General features: G+C 39.9%; 1 protein-coding gene across 4 annotated transcripts in view; it reads left to right on the plus strand.

Annotated features, from left to right (window-relative positions):
* ABCA1 (ATP binding cassette subfamily A member 1) overlaps positions 1-14778 on the plus strand; it is a 138823-nt gene that overhangs the window by 61313 nt on the left and 62732 nt on the right. For all 4 annotated transcript variants that reach the window (XM_059072098.2, XM_059072096.2, XM_067041041.1 and 1 more), the window contains exon 7: positions 3239-3415. In XM_059072098.2, the coding sequence (XP_058928081.1) occupies positions 3239-3415 (177 nt within the window). The remainder of the gene's footprint in view (positions 1-3238; positions 3416-14778) is intronic.

The raw sequence follows: 14778 nt of genomic DNA on the forward strand, positions 1-14778 counted from the left end.
TTCTTCAATATACTCAAATCAATCAATGTGATACATCATATTAACAAATTGAAGAATAAAAACCATATGACCATCTCAATAGATACAGAAAAAGCTTTTGACAAAATTCAACACCCATTTATGATAAAAACTCTTCAGAAAGTGGGCATAGAGGGAACCTACTTCAACTTAATAAAGGCCGTATATGACAGACCCACAGCAAACATCAATCTCAATGGTGAAAAACTGAAAGCATTTCCTCTAAGATCAGGAACAAGACAAGGATGTCCACTTTCGCCACAATTATTCAACATAGTTTTGGAAGTCCTAGCCACGGCAATCAGAGAAGAAAAAGAGATAAAAGGAATACAAACTGGAAAAGAAGAAGTAAAACTGTCCCTTTTTGCAGTTGACATGATACTATACATAGAGAATCCTAAAGATGCCACCAGAAAACTACTGGAGCTAATCAATGAATTTGGTAAAGTTACAGGATGCAAAATGAATGCACAGAAATCTCTTGCATTCTTATACACTAATGATGAAAAATGTGAAAGATAAATTAAGGAAACACTCCCTTTACCACTGCAACCAAAAGAATAAAATACCTAGGAATAAATCTACCTAGGGAGACAAAAAACTTGTATGCAGAAAACTATAAGACACTGATGAAAGAAATTAAAGATGATACCAACAGATGGAGAGATGTACCATGCTCTTGGATTGGAAGAATCAATATTGTGAAAATGACTATACTACCCAAAGCAATCTACAGATGCAATGCAATCCCTATCAAATTACCAATGGCATTTTTTACAGAACTAGAACAAAAAATCTTAAAATTTGTATGGAGACACAAAAGACCCCGAATTGCCAAAGCAGTCTTGAGGGAAAAAACAGCTGGAGGAATCAGACTCCCTGACTTTAGACTATACTATAAAGCTACAGTCATCAAGACAATATGGTACTGGCACAAAAACAAAAACATAGATTAATGGAACAAGATAGAAAGCCCAGAGATAAACCCACGCACATATGGTCAACTAATCTATGACAAAGGAGGCAAGGATATACAATGCAAAAAAGACAGTCTCTTCAAAAAGTGGTGCTGGGAAAACTGGACAGCTACATGTAAAAGAATGATATTAGAACACTCCCTAACACCATACACAAAAATAAACTCAAAATGGATTAGAGGGGCTTCCCTGGTGGTGCAGCGGTTGAGAGTCTGCCTGCCGATGCAGGGGACACGGGTTCGTGCCCTGGTCTGGGAAGATCCCATGTGCCGCAGAGCGGCTGGGCCCGTGAGCCATGGCCGCTGGGCCTGCGTGTCCGGAGCCTGTGCTCCGCAACGGGAGAGGCCACAACGGTGAGAGGCCCGCGTACCACAAAAAAAAAAAAAAAAAAAAAAGTTGTGTTCCATGCTATGTATAGCTGGAGCTTATTAGACAATTTCACATTCATGGGAAAATAAATAATTCTGTATGCACTTAAAAAAAAATGGATTAGAGAGCAAATGTAAGACCAGACACTATAAAACTCTTAGAGGAAAACATAGGAAGAATACTCTTTGTCATAAATCACAGCAAGATATTTTTTGATCCACCTCCTAGAGTAACGGAAATAAAAAGAAAAATAAACAAATGGGATCTAATGAAACTTAAAAGCTTTTGCATAGCAAGGGAAACCATAAGGAAGAGGAAAACACAACCCTCAGAATGGGAGAAAATATTTGCAAATGAATCATCGGACAAAGGATTAATCTCCAAAATATATAAACAGCTCATGCAGCTCAATATTAAAAAAACAACCTAATCCAAAAATGGGCAGAAGGCCTAAATAGACATGTCTCCAAAAAAGACATACAGATGGCCAAGAAGCATATGAAAAGCTGCTGAACATCACTAATTATTAGAGAAATGCAAATCAAAGCTGCAATGAGGTATCACCTCACACCAATTAGAATTGGCATCATCAGAAAATGTAGAAACAACAAATGCTGGAGAGGATGTGGAGAAAAGAGAATCTTCTTGCACTGTTGGTGTGAATGTAAATTGATACAGCCACTATGAAGAACAGTATGGAGGTTCCTTAAAGAACTAAAAACAGAATTACCATATGACCCAGCAATCCCACTACTGGACATATACCCAGAGAAAACCATAATTCAAAAAGACACATGCACCCCAGTGTTCATTGCAGCACTATTTACAATAGCCAGGTCAGGGAAGCAACCTAAATGCTCATCAACAGACACATGGATAAAGAAGATGTGATACATACATATATATATATATATATATATATATATATATATATATATATATATATAATGGAATATTACTCAGCCATAAAAAGGAATGAAATTGGGTCATTTGTAGAGATATGGATGCATCTAGAGATTGTCATACAGAGTGAAGTAAGTCAGAAAGAGAAAAACAAATATCGTATATTAATGCATATATGTGGAACCTAGAAAATGGTACAGATAAACCAGTTTGCAGAGCAGAAATTGAGACACAGAAGTAGAGCACAAAAGTATGGACCCCAAGTGGGGAAAGCTGCGGGGGGTGGTGCTTGTGGTGTGATGAATTGGGTGATTGGGATTGACATATGTACACTGATGTGTATAAAATGGATGTATAATAAGGGAATAAATAAATAAATAAACATTTAAAAAAACCCAGAAAGACTTAGAACCGGCTTATCTGTGAGGTAAGGGGCTTGACTTTCTAGTACTCTGCTCTGATACAAGTAAAAGGAAGAATTCCACGTTCTGAAATTGTTTGAACATAGTTCTTTGCATCAGTTAAATATCTGTATGTACAAATAAATAGTATAAATGCCTTTTTTTCATAATTCAGCCCAACCCCAGGTTAAGATATTATGCATTCCAAAATAATGAGAATTTTCTATTTTCTTTAATAAAAGTGGTTTTAGGAGTTCAGACTCAAGATTCCTACTGGGTGAATCACGTGTCCCACTTTTGAGAAAAAGAGTTGGACTCAGGATTTCCCCTCACGAGGACAAGAGTGTGGAGGTGATAAGTCAAATGCCACATTCCAGTTTTAATCTCCTGTAGGATCATGCCTTGATCCATCCTAAAGTTCAGTAGAGACCCTATGCACTGGACAGAGTCCAGCAGTGTCCATTCTTCAAAGCTGTATTGATGTAAAGTCCCCCCAAAGGCTTCAAGGACCCTGCTTCCCATCTTTGTAATCCAGTTTTGCTTCTCTCTCTTTGCATGAAATACTTCCAGGTATTTTTGCAAGGCTACCAGTTACATTTGAGCAATCTGTGCAATGGATCAAAATTAGGAGAGCTGATTCAACTTGGTGACCAAGAAGTCTCCATGCTTTGCAGCCTGCCAAAGGAGAAACTGGATGCAGCAGAGCAAATACTTCATTCCAATCTGGACATTCTGAAGCCGATCCTGGTGAGTAGGATTGCTGTGTGGAGAAGCTTCAAACACTAATACTTTTGGAATGTGACGTTTTTCCTTGGGCAACGTGATTTTTGTTTTTGTAGAAATATAGTGCTGGCTGGGAGTTGGAGACATAATTTGGCTCAGTGGTATTCTAACTGTCCTTTCAAACTTTTGGGCCACCTCCCCAAGAGTAAATGGGGGAAGAGTAAGTAGGCGTGGCTCTGAGTCCAAGTCTAAGGTCCCTTGTGCCTGTTTCAATCAGAGAAAACCTGCTTTTTAATGGCTTTTAATATTGAAAGGGTTCATGTGAAGAAGGAATTCCACAGATTTTTAAAAAAATTCTCAAAACCATTGATGGGAAGATGGATATCTATTCATTTTTAAAAGCCTATCAGAAAGGAGACATCGAGGGCTTCCCTGGTGGCGCAGTGGTTGAGAATCCGCCTGCCGATGCAGGAGACACGGGTTCGTGCCCCGGTCCGGGAAGATCCCACATGCCGCGGAGCAACTAAGTCCGTGAGCCATGGCCGCTAGGCCTGCGCGTCCGGAGCCTGTGCTCCGCAAAGGGAGAGGCCACAACAGTGAGAGGCCCGCATACCGCAAAAAAAAAAAAAAAAAAGAAAGGAGACATCGAGATGTCTCATTGGGAAAACACTGGGATTGGATGGGAGCACACTCAATAATTAGCTTAATCAATGACAAAATTGCATTCACAGAAAAAAATAATCCCAACAAAGCCCAGTCATCAGCTGGGAATCACTAGTTCAGAGAAGCAGTCCATGAGAATACATCCAAGAATGAGGATGAGTCTGAGCCTTCTGGTCGTCTATGTGTTATGTCTTGTTCCAGAGCAGGTATCTTTCTTTGGGTTTTCTTGGAGCTCTGGTGAAATGCCCCTTGAACAACATCCTTTAGCATTCGGTGTTCAGGTTTCCTCTTCACCATAGAGCTCTCTGATTTGTCAGTAGTTTCTTTTAAAACCAGGGAAAAAGCCCTAGAAGAAGGATGTGCCTGGAAAGAGATGTTCCTCACTAGAATAGAAAGAAATTGGAATCCTCTGAGACTTTGAACACCATGAGTTCTCTAGAGAAAGATGGGCCCTCCTGGGGAACTAAGAAGGGTTTGTTTCTGGACCCTGTACCTGGATCATACCCTAGAATATTCCTTAGAAACACATGCCAGGGTTTACACTCTTGACTGACCATCAGGGAGTCCTTGTGTCCAGCTTGACTCTCTGATGCTATGGCTTCTGCCTGAGGTGAAGGTAGTAGTCAAACTGTGACTTTTTGGATGCTTCTGTGACAGGGTTGGTGGTGATTCCGTCAGTGTGAAGGGCTTAGGCCTAATGCTTAAGATCTGTTTTTGTTTTATTCCACAAATAGTATTTTCTGTTTCAGTGGTTGAAAATGTACTGAGTTATTTTCATTGCTCTGTGATTCCACTGGTAATGTTTCTAGAGTATAATTTTAGTAAGATATGTTTCTGTATGGAGATGTCTGCAGCCCCAGATAACTGGTCTAAATAATCAGATAAACTCATCTGTGAAGACACTTGCAGCCTGTTGGCACTTTTTGCATTGTGCGACAGAGGGTCAAAGGTTGTTACAAATGGTAGACAATTTCCTTGGACTGTTTTGGCTGTTTTGCTTTATTTCACAACAAGATAGAAATGTTCACCCTTTCAGCTGGGATGATTCAGACTTTGGAAAGATGGGTGCTTTTAGAAGACATAGTAATTTATTCTGGTGCCCTTTCATTGATTCACTTCTGTTTCCTCATTAAACACCTATTGTGTGTACAACCCAGTAAAATCCCTCTAATTATATAATGTCTGAATTATGCTCTAAGTAGAATGATAGTACAGCCTTCATAATCTGACAATCAGCAGCTTAGGGTTCAACTTGAAAATCTCTCCCTAGTTGGGAAAATTAGCGTGATCGAGGACATGGAAATGCACTGTCAAAACTGTCAGCTACATCACAGCCCATCCTGTCATGCTGTGTTTGTGCCTTGTAGACCAGTTGGTTCACGGCAGGTGTTGATTAGGGTAGCTGCCATATGCTTCCTGCCCATCTCTTGGGCATAGGAGCATCTCAGGTTCTGCTCCTGCCTGTCAGCTGTTGCTGTGAGATCTTCCTAAAATCAGAAAATGGGGCTCTTGAATTAGAACATAATGAGTGGCCAGGATGGCTCTGTGTAAAGATGTTTTAGGGCATACCTTTGGCATGAAGTGACTTCCAAACATTTTGAAATGTGACTCTTATAGCAGTGCCTTAACTGGAGCACTGGGATTGATACTTGATTTACATTAAGCAGCCTTTGCTTCTGCCACTTGGGTGGAATTTTGACATTGGTGATGGTAGATGGGTGTTCCGTGAGACCTCGTTGCACATGGGCGGTTAATTGCGCCAAGATATACAACAGGAGCAGCAACCAGCATTGCGGGGGAGGGGAGAGAAACTGTTCTGTCCGCATGCGTTTCTGTACTAAAAGTGGATTTTGAGGAGAGACAGGTTTTGAAACATTTCTCCTCTCTTTCTTTCTTTCTTTTTCTTTTTTTTTTGATGTAGCTATTTCTCTCTTTTTCAGCCAAAGTATTGTGACTCTCTCTCCTGGGTCTCCTTCAGTTCCCTGATGACCACTTGGACCCCAGTATTTTGACAGAAGTGGGGAAGTGTGGCAGAGTAGAAAGGGTGTAGGCCTGGGGTCATCTGCATCTGGGTTCAAATTCTGCCTCAGCATTTTACCAGCTGTGGGACCTTGGATACATTAGATTCTGTAAGCCTCAGATAATGAGGCTTTTACCTACAGATAACGTAGTTTACCCTTGGTTGTGATTATTGCTCAGGTATATGAAGAGCCTGGCATAAGGCCTGGTACACATTAGATGCTCAATAAATAGAAGTTAATAATTTAATTGATATGAGTAATATAAATTATATGCTGAAAGCAGTGGCTGGTAAGGTAGAAATTTTCTTTTATAAATCAGTGTTAGAAATCAGTCATACCAAGCAAAGTAATCCTTAAGAATATTTCAATGAAAAATTGCATTTTTTGCTTGGGTATTGCCAAGGCTTCTTATCCTGTAGATTAGTTGTTTATACCTTGGTTATACCTTGCATAAAATGAAGGTATGAATTTTGCATATCAAGGTGTTCACAGGACTGTATTCCTTTTTGGAAGCTCTGAACATGAATCTGTTTCTGAGCTCATTTGGATTGGTAGCTGATTTCAGTTCCTTGAAGTTGTAGGACTGAGGTCCCTGTTTTCTTCCTGGATGTCAGCTGGGGGCTGGTCTTTACTCCTAGAGGCTGCCAGCATTCCTTCTCATGCTTTTCATATGGTCTCTCCCCAGCCACAGTGGTTTGAGCCCCTCTCATGCTTTACATCTGATTTTTCCTTCTGCTACATCTCTCTAACTCCAGCCTGAAAGTTTTTTGCTTTTAAGGGCTCATGTGATTCGATTGAACCCATCCAGATAATCTAGGATAATCTCCTTATTTTAACATTCATTACTTTTTACATCTGTAAAGTACTTTTTACCAGGTGAAGTAACTGATTGACAGGTTCCAGAGATTAGGGTGTGGACAGCTTTGGGGAGGGCATTCGTTCTGCCATAACTGCCTTTGGATTGGAACATATATTGGAACAATATTTCATTCTGTCTTTGAAGTGTTTCTTCAGTGCCCTTGGCTTTTTTTATTAGTCCTGTTTCAGCCCTGTGTACTTTTTTGCTCATATTCTGAGAGTGATTCTAAAGTACAGTAGACACTACTCATTACGGTTTGTAATGCACAAACCAAAGAGCAGTGACTTTGGGAAGCAGAATATCTCTGAACAAGGCATGAGACATTCATCAGCAGAATGAACACATATTTACCGTCTGTCTACTTTGTACCAGGAACTGTTCTAAGGCACTGAAGGTTCAGACATGAACAATGCAGACAAGGTCCATGTGGAGCTTTCATTCCATTGGGCACTGAGAACCAGCTTTAAGGCTGAGACTGGAAACTTGAGGAATTCTTCATAAGTTCTGGGTTCTGTAAAGTGAGGGCTGCCCTCCCAACAGCTCCCTGACAACAGTCTTGTCTCATATGGGACACTGTGAGCCCTAGTGAAAGTCTGTGTGGTTAAGTAAGCTTGGGCTCTAGTCCTGTCTGTGATGTGAAGATGGTGTCTGGTTTTTGAGGTGAGGAAAACAGTGTCTGATTCGAGTTAGCAAGGACAGGCATGCAGATTGACCTCCATCTTGCTAATATCTTAGACACTGCATGACCATGTGGCTAGACTTATACTTTCAGCCAAAAAGGGAAAGTTCTATCTCCATGGAACAAAGTGTTCTGTTCCTGTGTCTTCCGATGCATGTAACACATTCTTGCAGAGGCGGAACTCAGTTCATAGGACAAAGGAGGTAAGATGAGTGGTGCTCTGAGGTGCCCAGAGGACTAGTGGGCTCACAGCTGGGCTGCACAAGGATCGAAGGAGCAGGTGGAGGAGGAGTGAAGAGTTATCCTTGTCTTGAAGGGTCTTTGACTTGATGAGGTGAATATGAAACAGAGTATATCTGAATTTGAATGACCTGTGAAGCAGCACTCACACCAGTCCATCTCTCACCCTCCTAATGTGCTCTTCCCTTTGCTTTTCATTTTTCTTCCATATTTTTTGGACACCTAGTTATTATGTGCCAGGAACTGTGCTGGACTGAGTTTATTTCAACTGAGTTGAAATAAAATACCAGCTCAGAAATTAAAGTCAAATTGACTTTGCTAGGTTATTGCTTTTTTTTTTTTTTTTTTTTTTTTAAGTTTCAATCTTTTACAACTTAGTTAAACTAAGTTTTTGGTGGGGCACATGCTGCAGTGTATATAGAAATATAATGTGTATTATAGAATGTAGGAATATAATGTACACGTGAAATTTATATAATGTTATAAACCATTGTTACCTCAATTTAAAAAAGAACAAAATAAAATTCATGTGGAAGGAAAAAGCTAGTGAGGATAGAAAGAATATAATGAAGTCATTTATTAGGCCCAGAAAAGATGGCACAGTGGACTTGGTCATTCTCAGGCCAGTGCCCCAGAATGTCATGCATTTTTTTTTTTTTTTTTTTTTTTGCGGTACGTGGGCCTCTCACTGCTGTGGCCTCTCCTGTTGCGGAGCACAGGCTCCAGACGCGCAGGCTCAGCGGCCATGGTTCACGGGCCCAGCCACTCCGCAGCATGTGGGATCCTCCCGGACCGGGGCACGAACCCATGTCCCCTGCATCGTCAGGCAGACTCTCAACCACTGCACCACCAGGGAAGCCAAAGCAATTGTTTTGTGTTGTTGTTTTCTTTTTTTTTTTGTTATGCTTTTAAGAAATGTTCCAATGTTGTGATTAACACATTTTGCAGAAATGGGTAGGAGCTTTTGAGTAATACTCATTTGTCTATTCTTCCATTAATGATAGTACAGTATCTAGTTGTGATCTAAAAATATTGAATAATACATGAATTCCTGTTAGCTTAACACAGAACATTACAGTCTTCACCAAAGGTTTTATTTTCCCTCTTTTTCCCCCATTTGCCTTCATACAAGAAAATCTTGCCCCCTGTGGTCAATGGGGACCTGTATGAATTCATAGCCAAGGGAATGTTTTTGGTTAAGAAAAATAGTAGGAGGAATTCCAAACTGTGAATGGCTTACCAGAGCTCTTTGGAAATACTATTGGCAAGTTTTGTCTGCCTTTGTCAAGTAAGAATGAGCTGGAGACCTCAGTTAACAGTAGGTGCAGGCACATGGTTCTCAGACTTCATTGTGTGGCCTCATTTTAAGGCATATTGCTTGGGGTTAATTTTGTTCAAGAAAGTTAGACATCTTTCAGATCTGATACGCACTCAAGCCAACTTATATTCTTAGCCTTCCTTCATTCCTGCCAATCTCCTTTCATCCTCCCTCTCTCTCTTATCTTTCACTGAATTAAAAAGAAAATTATAAAATAGTTCAAATATATAAAAAGGTACAGAAATAACATAAAGAACACTCATGTACCAACATCCATCATTTTACCATGCCTGCTTTAGAATTTTTTCAAGAAAGAAAACACTACAGATACAGTTTCTGTCACCTGTATATCCCCCTCTTTCCTCAAAGATAACCGTTATCCTGGAGTGGCATATTTTTAATTAACCATATATATATTTGCATTCTGTTAATAACAATATAGGGTATTGGTTTGCATGTATTCATATTGTATAGATGTGCATGTTGATTTGCAACTTGTCTTTTTCACTCAACGTTATGTTCTTGAGATTTATCAATGTTGATAAATGTGGTATCTGGTTCATTTTAACTGCTGCATGGTATTCCATTTTTATTCTAAAAAAATTTTTTAAATCTCTTCTTCCAGTCTTTGGCTTGCTTTTTCACATTGCTGATGGTATCTTTTTGTGCATAGTTTTTACTTACAGAAGTTGAAGTTGTTAGTTCCCATTTTTGGTTTGGACTTCTGTATTTTAAGAAGACCTTCCCTACCTTAGGTTCATAAGTACATTTTCTCCTCTATATCTTTTAAACATTCATTTTTAGTTTTAGCTTTTCAATATACCAAGAATTTAATTTTGTATAGTGGTATGAGATGGAAAAATTACTGTCTTTTTTTTTTAACATCTTTATTGGAGTATAATTGCTTTACAGTGTTGTTAATTTCTGCTCTATAACAAAGTGAATCAGCTATATGTATACATATATCCCCATATCCCCTCCCTCTTGCATCTCCCTCCCACCCTCGCTATCCCAAGCTGATCTCCCTGTGCTATGTGGCTGCTTCCCACTAGCTATCTATTTTACATTTGGTAGTATATATATGTCAGTGCTACTCTCTCAATTCATCCCAGCTTATCCTTCCCCCTCCCCATGTCCTCAAGTCCATTCTCTATGTCTGCATCTTTATTCCTGTACTACCCCTAGGTTCATCAGAACCATTTTTTATTCAGGTTCCATATATATGTGTTAGCATATGGTATTTGTTTTTCTCTTTCTGACTTACTCCACTCTGTATGACAGACTCTAGGTCCATCCAACTCACTACAAATAACTCAATTTTGTTTCTTTTTATGGCTGGCTAATATTCCATTGTATATATTTGCCACATCTTCTTTATCCATTCATCTGTTGATGGACACTTAGATTGCTTCCATTTCCTGGCTATTGTAAATAGTGCTGCAGTGAACGTTGTGGTACATGTTTCTTTTTGAATTATGGTTCTCTCAGGGTATATGCCCTGTAGTGGGATTGCTGGGTCATATGGTAGTTCTATTTTTAGTTTTTGAAGGAACCTGCATACTGTTCTCCATAGTGACTGATCTGATCTTTATGATTTCCTTCCTCTGCTAACTTTGGTGTTTTTTTGGTTCTTCTTTCTCTAATTGCTTTAGGTGTAAGGTTAGGTTGTTTATTTGAGATTTTTCTTGTTTCTTGAGGTAGGATTGTAGTGCTATAAAATTCCCTCTTAGAAATGCTTTTGCTGCATCCCATAGGTTTTGGGTCATCGTGTTTTCATTGTCATTCATTTCTAGGTATCTTTTGATTTCCTTTTGATTTCTTCAGTGATCTCTTGGTTATTTAGTAGCATATTGTTTAGCCTCCATGTGTTTGTATTTTTTACAGTTTTTTTCCTGTAATTGATATCTAGTCTCATAGCATTGTGGTCAGAAAAGATACCTGATACGATTTCAATTTTCTTAAATTTACCGAGGCTTGATTTGTAACCCGAGATATGATCTATCCTGGAGAATGTTCCATGTGCACTTGAGAAGAAAGTGTATTCTGTTGTTTTGGGATAGAATGTCCTAAAAATATCAATTAAGTCCATCTTGTTTAATGTGTCATTTAAAGCTTGTGTTTCCTTATTTATTTTCATTTTGGGTGATTTGTCCATTGGTGAAAGTGGGGTGTTAAAGTCCCCTACTGTGATTGTGTTACTGTCGATTTCCCCTTTTATGGCTGTTAGCATTTGCCTTATGTATTGAGGTGCTCCTATGTTGGGTGCATAAATGTTTACAATTGTTATATCTTCTTCTTGGATCGATCCCTTGATCATTATGTAGTGTTCTTCTTTGTCTCTTGTAATAGTTTTTGTTTTAAAATCTATTTTGTCTGATATGAGAATTGTTCCTCCAGCTTTCTTTTGATTTTCATTTGCATGGAATATCTTTTTCCATCCCTCACTTTCAGTCTGTGTGTGTCCCTAGGTCTGAAGTGGGTCTCTTGTAGACAGCATATATATGGGTCTTGTTTTTGTATGCATTCAGCCAGTCTTTGTCTTTTGCTTGTAGCATTTAATCCATTTACATTTAAGGTAGGTGATTATCGATATGTATGTTCCTATTACCGTTTTCTTAATTGTTTTGTGTTTGTTTTTGTAGGTCTTTTCCTTCTCTTGTGTTTCCTGCCTAGAGAAGTTCCTTTAGCATTTGTTGTAAAGCTGGTTTGTTGGTGCTGAATTCTCTTAGCTTTTGCTTGTCTGTAAAGGTTTTGATTTCTCCATCGAATCTGAATGAGATCCTTGCTGTGTAGAGTAATCTTGGTTGTAGGTTTTTCCCTTTCATCACTTTAAATACGTCCTGCCACTCCCTTCTGGCTTGCAGTCTTTCTGCTGAAAGAGCAGCTGTTAACCTTATGGGGATTCCCTTGTATGTTATTTGTTGCTTTTCCCTTGCTGCTTTTAATATTTTTTCTTTGTATTTAGTTTTTGATAGTTTGATTAATATGTGTCTTGGCATGTTTCCTCTTGGATTTATCCTGTATGGGGCTCTCTGTGCTTCCTGGGCTTGATTGACTATTTCCTTTCCCATGTTAGGGAATTTTTCAACTATCATCTCTTCTAATATTTTCGCATACCCTTTTTTTTTTCTCTTCTTCTTCTAGGACCCCTATATTTCAAATGTTGATGCATATAATGTTGTCCCAGAGGTCTCTGAGACTGTCCTCAATTCCTTTCATTCTGTTTTCTTTATTCTGCTCTGTGGCAGTTATTTCCACTATTTTATCTTCCAGGTCGTTTATCCATTCTTCTGCCTCAGTTATTCTGCTATTGATTCCTTCTAGAGCATTTAAAAATTTCATTTATTGTTTTGTTTATCATTGTTTGTTTGCTCTTCAGTTCTGCTAGGTCCTTGTTAAACGTTTCTTTTATTTTCTCCATTCTTTTTCTGAGATTTTGGGTCATCTGTATTATCATTACTCTGAATTCTTTTTCAGGTAGACTGCCTATTTCCTTTTCATTTGTTTGGTCTGATGGGTTTTTACTTTGCTCCTTCATCTGTTGTGTATTTCTCTGTCCTCTCATTTTGTTTAACTTACTGTGTTTGGGGTCTGTTTTTTGCAGGCTGCAGGTTCATAGTTCCTGTGATTTTTGGTGTCTGCCTCCAGTGGGTGAGGTTGGTTCAGTGGTTTGTGGATGGGACTGGTGCCTGTGCTCTGGTGGGTGGCACTGGATCTTGTCTTTCTGGTGGGCAAGGCCGCGTTTGGTGGTTTGTTTTGGGGTGTCTGTGAATTTAGTATGACTTTAGGCAGCTTCTCTGCTAATGGGTGGAGTTGTATTCCTGTCTTGATAGTTGTTTGGCATGGGGCGTCCAGCACTGGAGTTTGCTGGCCATTGGGTGGAGCTGGGTCTTAGTGTTGAGATGGAGATCTCTGGGAGAGCTCTCACCAATTGATATTACATGGAGCTGGGAGGGCTCTGTTCCAATGTCCTGGACTCGGCCCTCCCACCTCGGAGACTCAGGCCTGACACCCGGCTGGAGCACCAAGACCCTGCCAGCCACACAGCTAGGAAGAAAAGGAAGGAAAAAAAAAAAAAAAAAAAAAGGACAGCTAGAACCCCAAACCAAATGGTAAAAGCAAAACTAAACAGAGAAAATCACATAAAGAAATATACACAGTCACAAAAAGAGAAAAAAGGAAAAAACAGAATAATAAAATTTTAAAATAATAAAAATAGAAAAAATAATTTTAAAAAAAGATAAAAAATTTTTAAAAGTAAAAAAAAGAAAAAGAGAGAGAGCAATCAAACCAATAAACAAATCCACTAATGATAACATGCACTAAAAAGTAAACTAAGATAAACATAAAACCGAAAACCAATCAGACAGAGAAAGCAAACCCCAAGTCTACAGTTGCTCCAAAAGTCCACTGCCTCTATTTTGGGAGCATTCATTGTCTGTTCAGGTATTCCAGAGATGCAGGGCTTATCAAGTTGATTGGGGGGATTTAATCCACTGCTCCTGAGGCTACACAGAGAAATTTCCCTTTCTCTTTTTTGTTCGCACAGCTCCTGGGGTTCAGCTTTGGTTTTGGCCCCGCCTCTGCGTATAGGCCACCCTCAGGCGTTCTCTGCCCAGACAGGAGGGGATTAAAGCAGCGGCTAATTAGGGTTCTCTTGCTCACTCAAGCCAGGGAAAGAGAGGGGTGTGGTTACGGTAGTCATAATTGGAATAGAGGGAGAGCCTGTGGCAGCAGAGGCCGGCGTGATGTTGCACCAGCCTGAGGCGCGCCGTGCGTTCTCCCGGGGAAGCTGTCCCTGGATCACGGGACCCTGGCAGTGTCGGGCTGCACAGGCTCCTGGGAGTGTGTGGGTAGTGACCTGTGCTTGCACACAGGATTCTGAGTGGCAGTGGTGACAGCATTAGCGGTTCATGCCCATCTCTGGGGTCTGAGCTGATAGCCGTGCCTGTCTCTGGAGTTCGCTTAGGTGGTGCTCTGCCTTCTGTGGGCACAAGGAGCAGCAATCCCCTCTCCTCACACACCTGGAAACAATGCTGTGTTGCCTCTCCAGCAGTTCCAGACTTTTCCCCAGACTCCCTCCTGGCTAGCTGTGGCACACTAGACCCCTTCAGGCTGTATTCACATAGCCAACCTCAGTCCTCTCCCTGGCGTCTGACCTCCAAAGCCTGAGCCTCAGCTCCCAGCCCCTACCTGCCCTGGGGGGTGAGCAAACCAAAAAATTACTATCTTATATGAGTAACGACTTGTCTCAGCAACACTGGTTGAATAGCCCATCCTTTTCCCTTTAATTTGTAATATTAAATCTGATTTACATCAGTCTCCTCTCTGTATTTTATAGTGTCCAAGCACAAAAAAGTGAAATGAAGTCTTGAGCAAAATACCTGGATAATGTAAGATTTAAACTTGATGTTGAATTTGAATTGTGTGTGTTTTTAACCCTGTGATGTCAACCCACACCTATATGTGTAACGCCAATCAGCACTCCTTTGAAAATGGAAATTAGTTTGTATTGATTACAGGTTGCCAATACTTATGTTAATGAATTCTGAGCATTTAATCTCAAACCATGATTAGTGTAAAAAGGATCCAAAAAAATGGAATTGA

Source organism: Kogia breviceps, chromosome 8 (genome assembly GCF_026419965.1).
Source record: "Kogia breviceps isolate mKogBre1 chromosome 8, mKogBre1 haplotype 1, whole genome shotgun sequence".
Classification (NCBI taxonomy): Eukaryota; Metazoa; Chordata; class Mammalia; order Artiodactyla; family Physeteridae; genus Kogia; species Kogia breviceps.